The sequence below is a fragment of the Patiria miniata genome, unplaced genomic scaffold (genome assembly GCF_015706575.1).
Source record: "Patiria miniata isolate m_02_andy unplaced genomic scaffold, ASM1570657v1 HiC_scaffold_5, whole genome shotgun sequence".
In the NCBI taxonomy this organism is placed as follows: domain Eukaryota; kingdom Metazoa; phylum Echinodermata; class Asteroidea; order Valvatida; family Asterinidae; genus Patiria; species Patiria miniata.
Genome location: NW_024037072.1, coordinates 3,561,710 through 3,580,821, shown reverse-complemented (window position 1 = coordinate 3,580,821; position 19,112 = coordinate 3,561,710). Strand labels below are relative to the sequence as shown.

At 42.2% G+C, this 19,112-nt stretch overlaps 3 protein-coding genes across 3 annotated transcripts; all 3 read left to right on the top strand.

Annotated features, from left to right (window-relative positions):
* The first annotated feature begins 2,479 nt into the window (after positions 1-2,479).
* On the top strand, positions 2,480-3,632 carry LOC119741926 (tripartite motif-containing protein 59-like). The gene has a single exon (XM_038217880.1). The coding sequence runs from the start codon at positions 2,575-2,577 to the stop codon at positions 3,586-3,588; it is 1,014 nt and encodes a 337-aa protein (XP_038073808.1). The 5' UTR covers positions 2,480-2,574; the 3' UTR covers positions 3,589-3,632.
* A 3,722-nt stretch (positions 3,633-7,354) lies between these two features.
* On the top strand, positions 7,355-13,220 carry LOC119740216 (opioid growth factor receptor-like protein 1). The gene is made up of 7 exons (XM_038215432.1): positions 7,355-7,646; positions 8,085-8,183; positions 9,651-9,723; positions 10,282-10,360; positions 10,973-11,039; positions 11,797-11,945; positions 12,282-13,220. Exons 1-7 carry the CDS (start codon positions 7,407-7,409, stop codon positions 12,517-12,519), a joined length of 945 nt encoding a protein of 314 aa, XP_038071360.1. The 5' UTR covers positions 7,355-7,406; the 3' UTR covers positions 12,520-13,220.
* Positions 13,221-17,945: 4,725 nt separating this feature from the next.
* On the top strand, positions 17,946-18,785 carry LOC119740572. Its single transcript, XM_038215918.1, has one exon. The coding sequence runs from the start codon at positions 17,946-17,948 to the stop codon at positions 18,783-18,785; it is 840 nt and encodes a 279-aa protein (XP_038071846.1).
* The last annotated feature ends 327 nt before the right edge of the window (positions 18,786-19,112 follow it).

Sequence of the window (19,112 nt, the reverse complement as noted above, 5' to 3'; positions counted from 1 at the left end):
ATTAATTAATAAGTACGTATTTTTAAATTCACATCGCAAAATCAATAACATAACAATAAGAAGTATTATTTACATTATTATTATTTTTTTTTACATTATGTATTTGACTCCCCGCGCTTTGAAGATTTTTATCCGTAGTCGGTTATTTTCGTATAATCTAGAACTTTTGTTCTGTTACCCGCATCATTTCTAATGGTCCAAAATAGTCTTTGTATACTCGAATGGTGGCATCCGTTGACGTCAAGTCCTGTCTTGTCCTGTCGTAAAACTAGGTCGAATCCGAATTCGCGGTGCTTTTCAAAATCTCCATGTAGGCAATCGGCCTTTATTAGAGAAACGTTCGATGTGCATCGTTTCGGGGGATTAGCGGTGTCGTAGACACAGGTCTGAGCAGAGTATTTTTGATTGAATTTCAGGAAATCTTGACCTTCAGGATTGAATCAGAGTTTTACAAGGTACGTGCCACAACTGTTTTCTTTTCTACCAAAGGCACTATTATTTCAAAAATTACATTAGTTTTTCTTAAACTACTAGTCTTCGGTCATCACTGTTTTTAATCAACACTAGTCTTTGAACGAACGTCCCCAACGTTAATATCGGGAACCTGTTGACTTTTGGCACATGAAAACGAGGTAGTTCAGGTCCTAACGACAATGATGGCTGTTAATGCTTTATTTTTTTCATTCAAACCGGGCTTATATATCACACTATAGTCCTGAAAACATAAGCTATCACTTTCTTATAACTACGATAACCCGACTTGCCTGGATTCTTGGCCAACTTGACAACCTCAGGCCTCAAACATTCATCGCAAAATTTGGCAAAAACGAATGAACACTCTTTCATATGCAGTTTTCTGTGTGTGTTATTAAACAATTCAACAAGTTAATTAAACAGAATACTGGTAAAGGTGTCCGAAAGTTAAGTTTTAAAGACCAACAGACGAACAAAAACAATACAATATTTTTATTATTTTTTGTCCATGTGCAGTCATGTAAATAATCAATTCATAAATACCTCAAACAGTTTAGCCATAATTCCTATTGGTCGAAGGCCCGTCACGTGGCCGGTCTTAAACGGATGATAAAGACATGGCTAGCTGGTCTTAAACATTTTTCCAGTGTCACATAAAATGTGGACTCCTAAAAATCCAGTGCCTCTTACCGTTTTATTGGTTGAACGTGCCACGCGCGCGTCAATCTCCATAAAAGGGTTGTTTACATCTTTATCGTCAGCTGAACACTCCATTATTTAGCTAGAGGGATGTTTAAAAAAACATGAAGCGAACTTGTTAAACAAAATCGGGATTTTTTGACCGAAATATTATATTTTTTTGAATGGAAATAATATATTTATGAATGGGAATAAATATGTGCTCGATCGGTATTAATTACTCTGTTTAGGACCGCTTAGAGTCTGGGTGCTGATAATTACCCTCGCCCCCGGCTCGGGTAATTATCAGCACCCAGACTCTAAGCGGTCTTAAACAGAGTGATTAAAACCTCTCGAGCACACATTTATTCCCTTATTTCATGTACGAACAAAAGGTCATGAAAATAAGACAACTTATGGTTTTTTTGGACATTGCATTTTTATGCCGTCATAATGACTGCACACATTTTGTTTTCACATATTCTGTGCACTTAACATGACCTACCTAACCTAACATGCTGCAAACAGAATACTGATTTTACATTTTTGTTTTCTAGATAAAATGAAGATTGAAAATTTAGAAATCCATATCAACTCACGTAATGACGTCATCACGACATCACATAAGTGGTTTCTTGGAAAACGTTCCTTTCAATGTATATACCAAGATTCAACACGATCAGACTTGCATTTCTCTAGATAGAGCACTTCAGATATAATGCACATGACACATGTCACGCCGACATCATGGCGTCACTTGTCTTGGACCAACTTTACAATGTGAGCTTCGTCTGTTCTCAGTTTAAAGTCAATCTGATTTCATTTTATCATCACCAATCTGATTTCATTTTATCGTCACCTTCTGCTAGTACAGATACAGTTCTAAAATGTTTTTAAAATCAGTTGGCGAAGTCATAGTGAGTGACGCGTCGCTTACAATTTTGCATACTAGTACCAATACCTATACCGTCTAGGTTTCATGATCAAGACCAGAAGTACCCTTTTACGTATTTTTAAAATCGCATTTTGATGACATTAACATGACAAATATCTCAGATATAACAAACCTATACTAAAATAATTTTGAAGTTGGCATGTTCTGTTCATGAGATATGAGTTTAATGTTCAAAAACTTAAAAAAAATTATATCACGGACAAACCAATTAAGTTTCAACCCGATCGGATTTGTAGTTCATATAATATGACTATAAAATATGCATCTTTAAGATGACGTCGAGTGATCCGTTATGACGTCATCACGCCGTTAGTCTTTGAGACATGACTTCACTTTAGGGTGTTTGTCTATGTTAGTTATAATATTTTTTTCTATTTTCAATAGCCAAAGAGCAATATTTGACATCCATATAAATTTGTGTCTCTGTCATATAGACCAACAAGACCGTCAGTTATCATCACCAAAACATGGCTGAGGGAGGGATGTGCAGCTCAACACTACGGAAGTTCGGCGAAATTCATCTACAATGTCCAATTTGTCTCGATATTTATCGGAAGCCTAAGACTTTAACCTGTCTGCACAGCTTCTGTGAGGAATGTCTTGTCTCTCTCGCAAAATCAGCCGAGGAATACGTCAGGTGTCCCCTGTGCAAAGACTGGACTGTTATTCCGACGGGTGGCGTTATCAATCTGCCCACGGATTTTAGACTGGAGAGCATGAAAGAAACGGTGCTGCAAAACCAGACGCAGGCAACACCGACCTGCACCTCTCACGCTGGAAAAAGATACGAAGTTTACTGCGCAACCTGCTCCGAGATCATATGCGTGGCGTGTATTACGGAATCCCATAATCGCCATGATCTGAAGGAAATAGCTGACACGGTGGCTACTGCAAAAAGAGATTTCATGAGAGATTTCTTGCCGATGTACGAAACATCTCTCGCGAATGTCGAAGAGACTTTGGGGACAGTCTCGGGAATTAAAAAGGATTTGCTGACAACGGTTGAAATAATCCGACAACAGATCGCGGACACATCTGAGCGTGAAATAGACAGAGTGATGGCAGCAAATCGTCGCATCACTGACAAACTCATTCAGATCCAGACGACGAAAGAAAATGACTATGCCGAGCTCACAAAAGACTTACTCTCCCTGAAGAAAGACCTAGAGGATGCGATCGGATACTCCACGGGCGAAATGCCAAAGAGCGATTACGATTACTTCAGAAAATTTCCAGAAATGAGCCGCGGTTTCCGATTGTTCGCAGGCCGTAGTCAAGTGCCCCGCATCTTGCCTTGCGTGCCGCTGGTAAAGTTCAAACCATCTGCAGAGCCAGGCGAAGACATCAGTCTCGGTCGCTTGTCGACGAGTTTTGAGAGAGTGAAATATGTCTCAATTTTTGATTTCGATAAAGACGACGATGAGGACGACGATGGTGGTGATGGTGATGGTGAGAGTAAGGTGGAGGGTGAGGGTGAGTAAGGCTGCGAAGACGAGGATGGTGATGCAGTGAATGAAACTGACAGTATTAACGGCGATGAAAGCAACAGTAGCAGTGGCGTAGCCATGGGGGGCGTGTGGGGGGCGACAGCCCCCCCCCCCCATGAAACCTTGTCGCCCCCCAGTAGCCCCCCACCCCCCACTGAGATTTTGAGTTTCTACAAAAATTATCATTGATCTACATGACGCCCCCCCCCCCTGAAATGTTCCAGCCCCCCAGCGGCCCCCCCCCCACTGAAAAATTCCTGGCTACGCCACTGAACAGTAGAGGGCGCCAACAGACGCCTGTCGGACGTCTTAGTGAGTATCTATCTGCCATCCTTTTGACATCTGTTATTTGACATTTTGCATCATCCTCCGATGAGATCTAAGTCAGATTTAGTTTGGAAAAGGTCATTTTATTTTTGAGTGATTAAGGACGCTAAAAGTAAGTGAAGCCATATCGAGGTATGTACAAATGGGCAAGGTTAGGCCCAAAAAAAGTCTCCGGTTTCTGGTATTGAGCTTGCCCAAAAAGTGGTGCGGCGACGCGGCTTTTTTTTTTTTTTAACCTGATTTTTTTGCTTCAAAGGTCGGCTGATGACTGCAAATGGTGCCCGACTAAACTTAGTGCAAATAGATGGGAGTGCAGGGAGGCCACATAAACCTTATTCTCGACCATAACCCCTTCTAAAAACACGTTAAAATTGTGCAGCAGCAGGATTTCAGTCAAACCAGTGAGTTTGGCGGTTTTGAGACATCATCTTTCATTGAAAAAAAAAAACTTTTTCATTTTGCCGACGCGCATGGCTACGGCGACGCGCGCGCATACCAGAAACCGGAGACTTTTTTTTTGCCTTATTGACGTTAGTTCACGTTGCTATTGATTAATAGACAAAATTATAAACACGTATTTACAATATTTTTCGATTAACGTAAATGTACTTAATTGCTTTAATTAATGATGTTTAATCTAGAATATAGTTTGGTACGTTTAAATATAGGTTTTCCCGGCGAATTTCCGAATTTTTCTAATCATTTTCATTATCAGGCATTCAATTTCGCATGAGTTTTCCACATGTGGTCCAATGTGGGTTTCTTTTTCATTTGGGGTTCATTCAATTTCAGTTTTAGGCAGCCAAGATTTTGCTGTGAATGCTCTTTTTCGTTTTTGGGTAGCCTATTTAGTTTTGGTGCATTCAAGACTTAAATTGTAGCAGTCTAAAATTAAGTCTTTGCAACCTTTTGACGGTTGACGCATTCAAAGTAGCGAACATCTGTGCGCTTATAACGTATAACCATGCTTTTCGTTTCTTATTCGTTTATGGGCAATCGCTTTTATCGTTTGGTCATTTAAATTAATAAGAATTTTTAATTGATATTTTTTCCTATTTTTCTCCGAGGTTCATTTCCCCCCAAAAAACAATCTTGATGACTGTAAAATTTACAATGTTACAAATCAACTGATATGAGGGAAACAAGATGCAACGAAATCATGAATTGAAGGGGACAAAGATAATTTCTTTTTCACTGTTGATCTTTTCTACTTGTTGAAACGTTTGATCAAGGGGTTTTTATTACGTTGACGATTACTTGACGTGCAAGACATCGGAACACGTAATATGTTTGGAAATGGTTGTACCGTCGGGAACACTTCTCTTGCGTTATTTCTTAAATGTTTTCTTGCGTATGTCTGACCGAACACTTACCATATTCATAGGGCCCATGCAAAGTTTTCATTAATGAAAACGAATGCCCGATCAACCTGGTTTAGACAAAATTGAATGACCAACGCAATACTTTTAATATGAATGCATCTTTGATAGGGACGAGTGAAGCTAAGTTAAGGAGAATACACGAGAAAGTGTGGATTCGTTATTTAAGAATCCACACTGCGAGTGTATTCTTCCGGACTTAAACCATTGCGTCAACAGAGGTATTGGAAAGAATGCTGCAACCTGACGCCACTTTTTTCTTCATATATCATCTCAATGAAGGCCGTTTATTGCAAAAATGGTGATAAGACATGAATCTGGGACTGATAAATGTTTCCAAAATTGTTAGGAAATACTTGAAATGACTCTCCATAGATGTTGTACACAAGCGCGGAAGTGGCGTCAGGTTGCAACATTGTTTCCTGACGTGTTTATATTTAGCATGTGTATCGACAGTCGACACACAGGCTCCTTACGTCAAAATGGATAGTTCAGACGACGATTTCCTCCTGACCAGTGGCGTAGCCACCGGGGGGGGGCGTGGGGGGCGACCCCCCCCCATGAAACCTTGTCGCCCCCCCCAGTCGCCCCCCCCCCACTGAGATTTTGAGTTTCTAAAAAAAAATATTATTGGTCTACATGACGCAATGGGCCCTATTATGTACTACAATGTATCTTTTGCTTAGAAAATATTGGTAAAAGTGATCAGAAATTGCCTCAGATAGCACCACAGAGCATTTAGAATCCAAAGTTTTTCGGGGCCCTCAAGCGGGCCCCGAACCCCACGCCTATAGCTCAGAATTCTGATTCAATGACTCCAACCTCAAAAACAATGTTCAAATAATTATCTTTTGCAAGAAAATGTTAGTTAAAGCATGGAGGAAAGTCGTAAGAAATTGCTTCAAATCACACCACAGAACATCTAGAATCCAATTTCTAGATATCTAGTCGTGGTGCCATGACTTTAGTAGTCGTGGGGTCATCACTGCCATGACTAGTCGTGGTGCCGTGACTAGTGGTGGTATTTTTCCCGCTGAATTTAGGTTCCGGATCCACACTTTACTAAAGATTCTTCGTTCCGAATCCACACTTTGTGACCAGTGTAAGAGATTCGTAGATCCGAATCCACACTTTTAACAATAGTGTGACATCATAGCAATGGTTTAAAAGGCGATAGAATGCCCGGATAGTGAAATTGAATGATTCTTTTTGATTGTCGAATGCCCATCTGCGTGATCTTTCAATTTCAATCTAAATCGAATGAGCCAGACGTTAAATTGAATAAAAACTTGGTGAAATTGGCCGGGAAAACCTATATTTTCCATTTTGAGGGGTGTTTTGGTGCCTTCTCCGTTTTTAAGCTAATGCAAAGTTCCATATTCATTAGAAAACCTGTGATGGCATTTCGACCATGATTAATGTTACACGGGCTATTTCAGCAAAAAAAATTGCTAGAATTTTGGATATTTTGCTGTCATAAATTTCTTTTTTTTGTGGTGATTATATGATGTGTCAGTACATGGTAGTAAGCCATCCCATAACCATCCCTTTCCCACAAATGTTTTCAATTAGCAAATTTTGGATGAATAATTTGAAAGAAAAAACCCTAAACTGAACAGTGTATTCCTGAAATGACATCACAGTAACAGCGTTAGTCCGGAAAAACATGGAAACTTTTAAATGCTTAAAGAGGTGCACATTTGCAATAAGATAACCCCCAAAAGTGTTGTTTTTAGGTTTGTGTGATTCATATCATGCGAAATCAATTGTCAATTCCGAAATTTTATACAAGCAGTGTTCTGCTTTTTTAAGATTTAATCATCAAACACTCATCAACTGGGAAAAAATATTTTGGGAAAGAATAATTCAACACACCAGTGAATTCCAAAAATCCCAACTATCATTTAAGCCAGCCCAACCCAGGCTAACTATTTTAAGACTGTCTTACTACTTAAACTGTGTTATAGCAATGGTCTTACTTATAGACTGACTGACAGCCAGACTGTTTAATGCGCATAGACAGCTTTAAGACTGCTTATTGCAATCCGCCTGCTTGACTCTGTAGATGGATCCAGCGCTAATAAACTGTCGTCGGGAAAGGGAACCATGCCCAAATCGCAGAAAGGACAGAAACAAGGCGCTGCAACTTCAACACCTTCGAAGATGAAGGCTACAGATCCGGCCTCCCTCCCCGGAACAAGTGGTGGCTTCGTTGTCCGTGATGGGTCAAAAAAGGGGGGAAGAAATCGCAGCGATGATCGGGGAAAGAGTGATCATGCAATCAGCGATTCGGAGAGCGACACATCATCGGATACGGAGCCGGTAACTCCGAGAAAAACCTGGTTGGTGAGTATTCCCAAATGATCAGCCAGCAACTGGTTTATTGGAGAATTGTTTGACCTCTGGATAGTCTTCAGTCCCAGAAATTAGTCTTTTGACAAGGCCATCATGTGGGCGGGCATTTGACTTAGAAGTACAGTCATGAATTGGACTTGAGAGAAGACTACACAAGCCAGATGACAACTCGTTTTGAACTTTGTCAGAATTTTTTATACATTATTATATTTTCTTTACCATTTTTAACTAATAATACAAAAAAATCTGCAGTCAAAATGGCCTGTCACTCAGAGTCGACTGTTTTAACATGGAAAGATATCCAAGCAAGTGGTGAAACAGTAAAAAAAAACCTTAAAAGTTGATGCAACAGTTTCCGTTGTGATCAAATAAAATCAGCTGTTTAAGTTATACTTTTGTATGATATGCTACAATTTTATTTTTTAAAAGGGATCAGTATTTAGTTCGCCGAAAAGGCAGCAGGCCCGCACAACGTCGCCATCTGCGTGGTGTGCACGAGACACAGAGGCCTATCGTAACCGCTATCCGGTAAGTCGTACAGAATTTTGAACATTTTGGAAATTTCGAGGATTTTGTTGGACTGAGGAATGTATGGGCTCCATGCACCAACAAAAGAGGGTGCTTTTTTAACCACTTTGGAGAGCTCCGTGGATGCATGTCGCACCGGTCCGCGCGCATATAGCACGAAGTACGCACCACTAATAGTTACAGGCATGCTATTTTTCCTCGGATCCGCTGATTTCCTCACTTTGTTTTTACTTCTCATGAATGCCATTACACGTTGAAAAACACTGTTATCTCTGGTTTGGAGTTTCCTCGTTTTTTTTCTAAATTCCCAGTTGCATGCCAGTTATTAATCCTTTATGTGCACAAAGCCGTAGCGATTTCGCGTCAGCGTAAGGCGTCGTCGGCAATGCATTCGCATGCCTATTCCGATGGTCTCCCCCAAGTCAACTCTCCCTTCCTTGCCGTTGAGGGGGTCCTTGTGCACGGAGCCCACACCTCGGACTTGATATTCCTGCAATGTTTGAAGTACAAAGAATATCCCGTCACTTTGATGGATTTTGTAGGATACAGGAAGGATTCAAGCAGTAAGGAAGTAATGTTCACAACAAGTAGGGCTCATGATGTATGCATTTGTTTACATCAAATGAAAACAAATAGAAACTGAGGAGGTTTTATGCTTCATTAACTCAACAAGTGGGAGTGCACAATGACATATGGCCCAGTTTCGGCAAGAGTGCATTTATACGACCACGACATGGCATTTGCACCCGATTTCATCAAACTCTTCGTAACTTACGATGCATCGCAGCGCTGCGACGCGTCGTATCTCTACGATGCGTCGCAGCTGCGACGCGTCATGCGATCCATTTCACGAAACACGTCGTAAGAGCGACGCGTCGTTGGTGTATTTATAGCACAATTCGGTGACTGTTTTATGTATTTAGTCAGCGTACAGTAAATAGTCGTTTGATTTTCAACAAAGAGTCGTCGGATTTCAGCTTGAAATTTGTTAAAGCGTAAAACAAAATGGCGGGCGTGCGATGCAATAACGAAGGAAAACAAACTCTCATTGGACTGTATATCTACTTTGAAATTTCAATTCTCATATCCCGGTCCAATTCATAATTATTCAAGGATTTTTCTATTTACAACTTTACACACATTGCCTCGGTATTATAATCTCGTTAACCATGTAATGTTTATGGTATAAAACTGGCTTAGAAATTATTTTGCGACGACCACTAGACACGTCTTAACTTACACGTCTTAACGCGAGTTGCGACGTGTTACACGTCGTAACTTGAGTTGCGACGCGTCGCAGCGCTTCATGAAATCGGGTGCAGGTCTAATAGTTTTGGTCAATTGTCAGGGACCGACTGCCCGACCGACCACCAAGTGACATGTAGAAGCTCCTGCCATAACTTAAAAAAAGGGGGTTTAATAATCAAATTTGAACTTAGAATGTCATTCTTTTCCTTTTCTGCTCAGAACAAGAGGGACAATAAGAGCCTGAATGACAACTGGAAGTTCTACAACAACGAGATTGAATCTAAGCCCAGAGGTATTTTTTTTAAAAACATTCGTTTATTTACCCTCTTGCTGTTTGAACAGTCACAGACAGTCAAAATGCCTTTCACACAGGCTAGTCACCAACAGTCAGATCATATTTAAAGCAAGCACTGTGACTAGTCAAATTCAGTCAACCTACAAAAGCAGGCAACTGGTAGGCACAGCTGGCTTATCAATCACTGACAGTCAGAGCATAGCTGTATCAAGTAACATAAACAGTCCCAGCCAGTCAATCCTGCTTTATGTTGGCTGGAAACTCTTAACTGTTGAATACAGTGACTTGATTGGTTTTGACTGCTGGGACAACTTGGCACAGAATGTATGTTTTGACGTAGGAGGGTTAAAAACAAAATTATCAAATTCGGATTCCTCTTAATACACTGAAGAACACTTGACTACAGAATCATATTTCTTGGTACCGGTAGTCAGACACCGCTTGTTTCAAGTGCTTTCATGAGACATGAGTTTTAAAAGAATATTTGGCCTTTGATAATTTGTGTTTTGAGCAACATTTCGGAATAACTTACTTTTTTTAAAATATCTTTTGCAGGTACCTATATTGATACAATGCACGAACATTGGTTTGGAGATTATAGCCTACTAGAAGAGCACCATGGATACATTCAGTGGTACGTTAGTAATTACTTCACAAAAAGGACTTATTTTTTTCACAAGATTTCACAAGCTGCGTGAAAAAGTCTGTGAAAAAGCTAACAATGAACAATGGAGAAGTTGACATTTTGTTAACAGTTGGTTCAAAATTCTATAAATGCGGTCGAAAGCCAAGAATGATCGGAACAGAAATCATGCATTTCTCAACCGTGAACAGGCAAAAAGAAAGAGGGTGATCACGAAATTTAAGTTTACAAAGTTGATAGGAAAATGTTCACGAATTTTTCAGTTTGCAAAGGTGAAAGGAAAGCCTGGAAAGTTAGTTCAGGGATGACCCCTGAAATCAGGCGGCAACTGGAGAAAAAAAAGTCTCTGTCTTGGCCTGGGTCGGATTAGAACCCAGGTCACATGAAAGGTGGAGGTAGCCTACTGTGTTCAACCCGACTCTGCAGTGCCAAAACCCCAGCTTGTCGAAATGGACTTCTAAATTGACCAAACCCACCCTCCCGCCCTAAACTGACTACTTCTTGTGCTACCACGTGCCTCCCTTACACCACCCTTCCACACACCCCCATCCCGCCCCTACCCTGCAAGTTAAACAAAATATGCTTTTTATTTTGGCTATTCAGGTTGTTTCCCATCCGAGAGATGGGAATGAACCGGCAGGCACAGGAGCTTCAGTTGCATGAGGCAGAGGTACGTTCAGTCAGCTGTCATTCTCCTACATAATCTTCAAGCAATACTTGTTCTCCGTGACGGTATTTTTGGAGGGCGGCCCACCCTGCCAAATTTCTTCACTGGCCCTGTTTGCTACCCTGCTTTTGTTTATATGAGTACCTACACAATAAAAAGGTGTGAATTATGGATTTTTCAACAAATTTTTTTTGTAATATGCAAGCCTAGGCAAGTAGGTCCCAGAGCGCACAAATCTATTCAATTGATTTCAACGGACAAACGCGCCTGATGAAACCTTCTCAACTCCCTAGGGAGCACACACAGCCAGTAGGCAGCCATTTCGGCGCTCTTGGCCGTAATCAACCTCTCACAGTCACCAACACTGCCTTCACAGGTACCTATTTACTCCTGGGTGGAGAGAAGCAATGAGTGACAAAGTGCCTTGCTCAAGGGCACACGCACCATGACCCCGGGCTGGACTCGAGCCCACAACCTGCAGAATTACCCACAGACCACAAATTCAATGCTCCAAACTGACCACTAGGCCACGACGCTTAACTGGTCTATACGATGGGCAAAATTTAACCCACTCATTGATGTTACAGGGTACTCCTATACAATAGCACTGCCCAGCTTTAGTACAAGTATTTGTCAATCAGTCTGTGAGCCAGTCAGTCCGTCGGCCAGCCAGTCAGTGAGAAAGATACAAAGGGAATTCTAGGCTGGCTGTCAAGAATCGTTGGCAAAATGTTTTAAATATGTTAATTTTTGTTGTCAGAGGATATGTAAGGATCCGAAGTGCAGCGACCGCGTCGTTAAATCCTACGAGTTGATGCTTCATTTTTGGGGAATGCATCTCGAAGACCGACAAAAGGGGAAGATCGTACGAGGGGACAACTGGAAAGAGAGGTTCCGTAATCTCAACAGGTCAGCCAATAAAAAAGTTCAGAAGTATCTCTCTAGTACAGTTGACAAGTGTCATGGATAAAAGGGACACAATTTTTGGAATGTCGAGCAAAAGTTGAAGTGAAGACTAGGTTTGAAAAACGGCAAATACATGTATATGTATACACTTCGTGCACAAGCACCTCCTTTATGGTGCGAGAGGGAGAGTTGGAGGAGACCGCCGGGAGAGAATGTGGCCTAGGGGTTAGGGTTCGTGACTCATGATCAGAGTGTCAGGGGTTCGAATCCCGCCGCTGGTCATGTGTAAATATCCCAAAAACACTCATTAATTTGTGATTTTTTTTCAACTGACCATAGGTCGTCCCACAACTACCTCCGGATAACTCAGATTCTCAAGTCGTTGGGAGAGCTCGGCCATGAACGTCTGAAGCTTCCCTTCCTGAAGTTTGTTCTCCACGAGGCGATCGTGGAGCGGACGCTAGCCAACGCCGAGAGGAGTTGCCTGCACTACTGGATACACACACTGAGAGATGACAAGCAACGAAAGTGGATACAGATTTACGCAGATAACTTGCTCGCGGAAAGCAAGCATTGAGTTGAGATCCATAAATAGAATCATCTTACACCTATTAGCACTTGTACTACATTGTATTACATTGTGTTTATTCACTGATACATCCATATAAAACCACAGAGTGTGTGAGCGGTTTTGGACGCTACAGTGAGTAATCAGGCAAGGCAGTTTTGGGAAGTACAGGGAGTAACAGGCAGAGGGATTTTGGGCAGTAAAGGGAATAACAGGCAGGGCGGTTTGGGGCAGTACAGGGAGTTACAGGCAGGGCGATTTAGGCAGTGCAGGGAGTAACAAGCAAGGCAATTTGGGGCAGTACAGGGAGTAACAGGTAGGGCAGTTTGGGGCAGTACAGGGAGTAACAAGCAGGGCGGTTAAGGGCAGTTTAGGGAGTAATAGGAAGGTTGGGACTATCAAACCGGAAAAAAAGCTATTGGAATACTCGGTTGATAATTGAATATTGAAATGTTTTGTATATTCGGGACAGAAGAAGAGTTTTTCTTAAGTTGATTGATTAAAACCCTCTTCTGAGAATAAATATGAAATTATTGATAGATTTGTTCATTTCAGTAAATGTAAATTTGGCTTTTAATTTAAAATTACTTCAGTCACAAGTAAAACCAAATATTAAAGTATACAAAAAATGTTTTATTTTAAAGCAAATTTTAATGTGTAATTAAATGTACTTCAATTTGCAGTTGAGCTCAAAATATTATAATAGAATTATTTTTTGTTCAGAAAAAATCTTGTGATATAATAATTATTAATTATTAATCGAAAATGATGAATTGTATGCAAATATTTAACAGAAAAGTCACTGAAATATTCAGAACTGTCTTTTAGAATTTATATTTGACATTCCTTTAAAAACTTTCCTGTTTTTCTGTCTATCAAATTGCAAATTTGTAAAATTACTGATTTATTTCTTGCTAATATTGTTTCTTCACGTTTAAAGGTAATATACAACATTTGCAAACATAAAAAAACTAAAAACAAATAACTTATTATTATGAAATACCTTACTTGACTGTAAGTGCATAATAGTGTAGCGGGATCCTACTGGGCTCTTGTCCGCCAAATCCGGCCAAACGCAAGAAAAGGGGACACACAGACGGGATTTCTAACTCTGAAGGAAAATCTCATTTATTTCGCCAAGCGGAGTCTGCGGGCAACTTGCCGCACCGCTACCAGAACTGCAACTGATCAATTCCCAGCATATACATGCACAGTTTCACAAAATGTATTACAATGTTACAACTTTACCCAACCCTGGAATCCAGCCAAGTTCTTCCCGCGCAATAGAACAAAAGAACCCCACTTAGCCAACCATTTGTAGAGCCTATTTCCGGAGCGCGCGCTAGCCAGACCCAAAACCAGGTCAGGTGCGCGCCGCCGGAGCCCCTCCGCCGGAGCACTAGTGCTAGAAAGCAATGACAACAAAAGTGTGCATAGACTGTCCGTTACACTACCCCCTCCTTAAATTGGGCCTATTCTCCTGAATAGGGGCACTTATACAACACATTTTACATGAACTTTTGTTTTCTTTAACCAAACATTGGGTGTCCTCAAAGGATGTGGAGCAACGTTGATCTGGTCCCCAAAATGGTTACTCAGATCAAACATTAATCCAGCAATCCATGATGACAACCTCTTCAACAGGGAAACATTTTGGAAACAACATGAGAAATCAAACACTTGAACTTTGTTTATCAATGGGTGTCCTCAATGGAAGTTGATCAGCGTTGATTCTAGTCCCCAGACTGGTGCACAGAATCAAACAATGATACAACAAACCGTGATGACTACCTTACAACAATTTCAACACATTCTTTTACAGTTTTTTCTCTTTTAGTCTTGCTCCCTTCACTTGGAAACTGTCCTTTATGTCCTTACTATTTCACAAAACAATGTCCATCCAAGAGAGAACTTCTCTCCAGTCTCTGTCTGTGTTGCACTTCGCAAGCTTTAGTGTCTTCAGCCAAGTACACAGGTCACATCGCTGTACTCCTGCCACCTGGTCGTTGACTCCCCAACCTTGCTTTGTCCCCGTTGTCTTCCTTGGTGTCTGTCCACGCACTGTTGTCGTCTCCAGCGGCCTCGTCTTCCGTGGTGCACCCTGCACCGGCAGATTCCCTGTCTTCGTCGGCGGCCTCGTCTTCTGTGGTGCACCCTGCACCGGCGGATTCCCAGCCTTTGATGCTCCCTGCATCAACGGGTATCCTGTCTTCTGTGGTACTCCCTGTACCTTTGGCCTCGTCTTCTTAGATGCGTCCTGCATCGCCGGATCTGCAGTCTGTTGGCTTACTGTTCTTGTCCCTGTCACGTGCACCTGCGGTCTGAAAGTCAATGTCGTTGCTTGCTCCAGCGGGGCTGCTTTCGCCGGGGGATAGTGCCGCTCCGGCTCGGTTGCCGTCACCTGAACATGAAGGTCAGTGTCTATTGGTCGATTGTCCATGGTCTGAGTTGCTGTCCCGGCAGTACGGCGGTCGATGAGTTCAGCGTGCCCCGGCTGATCGGCATGCACCAGCGGAGCCGTCCACAACGGTGGATCAGTGTGCATCGATGGAGATGTCAGCAACGATGGAGCTATCGATGTGCAGCTAAATTTCTCCGCAGCAGTTGGATCAGGACTGGAAAAGTCGGTGCATCCACGAACCTCGATCCGATGGACAGCCGCCATGCTCGCCAGTATCACGGGACGGGGCTCCACGTCAACAGCAGGGCTATCATCGCTCGCAGCGGCCTCCCTACTCGTGGTCTCCCGATTCACGCGACAACCCGGCCTAACATCAACTTCTGCACCCGGACCGCTGAACAGGCTTGCTCGTCGTTCATCTTCATCCTGATCCGCACTGGTAGAATCATCGGAGCTGTACATCGCTTCCAATTCGGCGATCATTGTATTGATCCTCTGCAACACACCTACCGCTGAACCAGTTGCCTGTGGATTACGTCTGTCCGAGGAATGGGCTGATCCACAAATCTGCCGCTCCAAGGAATCTCCCACCTTCCGAACGTCAATGATGACATCGTTGATGGCGTCCACGATCTCAACTACGGCTCGGCTTTCCGTCATTTCCAGTGATAAGTCAAAAATCCCGTCAATATCCCACCGCTGCCACCATTTGTAGCGGGATCCTACTGGGCTCTTGTCCGCCAAATCCGGCCAAACGCAAGAAAAGGGGACACACAGACGGGATTTCTAACTCTGAAGGAAAATCTCATTTATTTCGCCAAGCGGAGTCTGCGGGCAACTTGCCGCACCGCTACCAGAACTGCAACTGATCAATTCCCAGCATATACATGCACAGTTTCACAAAATGTATTACAATGTTACAACTTTACCCAACCCTGGAATCCAGCCAAGTTCTTCCCGCGCAATAGAACAAAAGAACCCCACTTAGCCAACCTATTTGTAGAGCCTATTTCCGGAGCGCGCGCTAGCCAGACCCAAAACCAGGTCAGGTGCGCGCCGCCGGAGCCCCTCCGCCGGAGCACTAGTGCTAGAAAGCAATGACAACAAAAGTGTGCATAGACTGTCCGTTACAATAGTCTCAAGCATCCTGTGATATCATGGCACCTGGTTTGCTGTCATTTTCTAGAAAAGTGGAATTTTTCTATCAATTTCCAACGATTGTCGGCCGACTATCATTGGAAAAAAGAACTTTTTTGAACTTCTTCAGGAATCAGTGGAGAGTACTATAACTTGGTTCCCCCTCGAACTTAATATGTTTTGAAACACAAGAAGTAGTAAATGGCGGATGGAAATGAATAATTTGCCGAGTAAAGTGATAATATCGAAATTCCGATAAACAAAGTTAATGGACTAAAGAGTAAAAAGCTATTGGAGATAGACCGATACATCGCAGAACCGGAAATAAATACGGCGAATGTACCGTTTACGAATACAAAAAAAATTCAGAAAAATTGTATTTTAATGAAACAGGTTCGTTTACAAGTCATTTAAATCGTTTACAATTATTTAAAAGTTTAAAGGTTTTTGTTTACATGCATGTATGAAGGCAAAGCGCATATTGAGCTAACAATCCTCCAAGTGTTTAGCCTACGACTATATATATATTAAGACTCAGTGGTTCGAATATATAACTGAATAGCCTTGTGGTTAGGGTCTCTGTCTACAGACCCGGGGTCCGGGGTTCGAGTCCCGTTGGTGCATTTTTGGTTTTCAATACACGCGCTCAGTCATTTACTTTAAGAGTCTTTATTTCCCGTCGTTAAATACCAACCGACCTTTAATAGCTCAATCAGTTAAATCACCGGCTGGGACTGTCTGCGAAGTCCAGGTTATGCATCTACTCATAGGTACGGGGCTCTTTTGCTGTCTCGGCAGCAAGGCATAGGGTGTCGCCTCGTTTCCTCCCTTAACGGTGCTTGGCCCCTTTGGGTTACATGGATGGATAGGGAAGGAGGTGTGGTGGGCCGGGGAATCCGAGACCCAGGAAGAGCCCTATATGGGAGTCGGTAACCAATCGCGACCCCTGAATGCTTGGTCAACACCACATAACTTTTTGTTTTTATTTATCCCCTTATTTTTCTCTTGTCGAGAAGTACAAAAGCACGGATAAATTGAAAACTGAGCTAAGATTACCAAATTTTGTCCACTTTAAAAAGTCTATACTGGGCATCTCAAATGAAATTATTAAATGAAGTTTTTGAGTTATATAGTAAATAGTAACACAGTAAATCGTGACGTAATAAACAGGACTCGTTTATGCTACTCTGCATCGGGAGTCCTGTTTATTACGTCACGATTTACTGTGTTTTGTTTGCTGCCCGCAACGACGACTTTTACACAAATTGCACGTTCGGGTCGAAACAGGCATGAAAGGAATTGAAAAACAGTTCTCCAAAGTACCTTTTGTACTCATTTCATGACAGAAACAATAGTCGTTTTTATTTCATCACACCTTAGGCTCTATATACCCCAAAAATGACGGAAATGTCTTCGAGCATTCCACAACCTCTTTAATGTACAATGTACATATCTTTCGCATAATGTTTGAGTATTATTTCTTGATGTATGTTATTTCGTATAGAAATTACCTGAAACGCATTTCTGTTATGACATCCAATTAATAATAATTCTCTCTATGTCGCATAGATCAGGCGAGAGTTGATTCAGTTATCTTCCCAAACATGGCAGAGGGAGGGATGTGCAGCTCAGCACTCAAAAAGTTCGGCGACGATCATCTGCTCTGTTCAATTTGTTATGAAATGTACACAAAGCCTAATACTTTATCGTGTCTGCATAGATTCTGTGAGAAATGTCTCCTCACCCACGCAAAATCAGCTAAGAAAAACGTCAGGTGTCCCCTGTGCAAACAAGTTACTCTTATTCCGAGGGGTGGTGTTGAAAACCTGCCGACGGATTTCAAACTTGAAAGCATGGTAGACACGGTGTTGCAAAACCAGACGCAGCCAATACCGACATGTACCATCACACTGGAAAAAGATACGAAGTCTACTGTGCAACCTGCTCCGAGCTCATATGTGTGACGTGTCTTACGGAATCCCATAATCGCCATGATCTGAAGGAAATAGCTGACACGGTGGCTACAGCAAAGAGAGAGTTCATCGGAGATTTCTTGCCGATGTACGAAACATCTCTCGCGAAAGTCGAAGAGACTTTGGAGACAGTCTCGGGAATTAAAAAGGATTTGCTGAAAACGGTTGAGATAATCCGACAACAGATCGCGGACACGTCTGAGCGTGAAATAGACAGAGTGATCGCAGCAAATTGTCGCATCACTGACGAACTCATTCAGATCCAGACGACGAAAGAAAATGACTACGCCGAGCTCACAAAAGACTTACTCTCCCTGAAGAAAAACCTAGAGGATGCGATCGGATACTCCGCAGGCGAAATGCCAAAGAGCGATTACGATTACCTCAGAAGATTTCCAGAAATGAGCCGCGGTTTCCGAATGTTCGCAGGCCGTAGTCAAGTGCCCCGCATCTTGCCTTGCGTGCCGCTGGTAAAGTTCGAACCATCTGCAGAGCCAGGTGAAGACCTCAGTCTCGGTCGCTTGTCGACGAGTCTTGAGAGAGTGAAGTATGTCTCAATTGTTGATTATGATAAAGACGAAGATGAGGACGACGATGGTGGTGATGGTGATGGTGAGGAAGGTTGCGAAGACGAGGATGGTGATGCAGTGAATGAAACTGACAGTATTAACGGCGATGAAAGCAACAGTAGAGGGCGCCAACCGACGCCTGTCGGACGTCTTAGCGAGTATCTATCTGCCATCCTTTTCCCATCTGTTATTTGACATTTTGCATCATCCTCCGATGAGATCTAAGTCAGATTTAGTTTGGAAAAGGTCATTTTACTTTTGAGTGATTAAGGACGCTAATAGTAAGTGAAGCCATATCGAGGTATGTACAAATGGGCAAGATTATTGACGTTAGTTCACGTTGCTATTGATTAGACAAAATTATATACACGTATTTACAATATTTTTCGATTAACGTAAATGTACTTAATTGCTTTAATTAATAAGGGAATAACAGTGTGAGGAGCCGGTCTTCACTGCGTGATAATGACCGGGTTTGGGGGTGACCGCTGTTAATGGACCGAGACGAACAGCGGTCACCCC

What these genes read in the sequence shown, in the direction of transcription:
- LOC119740572 (XM_038215918.1), top strand. Translation starts at nt 17,946, where the DNA reads ATGTACCATCACACTGGAAAAAGATACGAAGTCTACTGTGCAACCTGC.
- LOC119740216 (XM_038215432.1), top strand. Translation starts at nt 7,407, where the DNA reads ATGCCCAAATCGCAGAAAGGACAGAAACAAGGCGCTGCAACTTCAACA. An exon ending in CACCATGGATACATTCAGTG is followed by an intron (nt 10,361 to 10,972) that starts GTACGTTAGTAA and finishes TTGGCTATTCAG; the next exon opens with GTTGTTTCCCATCCGAGAGA. An exon ending in TTCAGTTGCATGAGGCAGAG is followed by an intron (nt 11,040 to 11,796) that starts GTACGTTCAGTC and finishes TTTTGTTGTCAG; the next exon opens with AGGATATGTAAGGATCCGAA.
- LOC119741926 (XM_038217880.1), top strand. Translation starts at nt 2,575, where the DNA reads ATGGCTGAGGGAGGGATGTGCAGCTCAACACTACGGAAGTTCGGCGAA.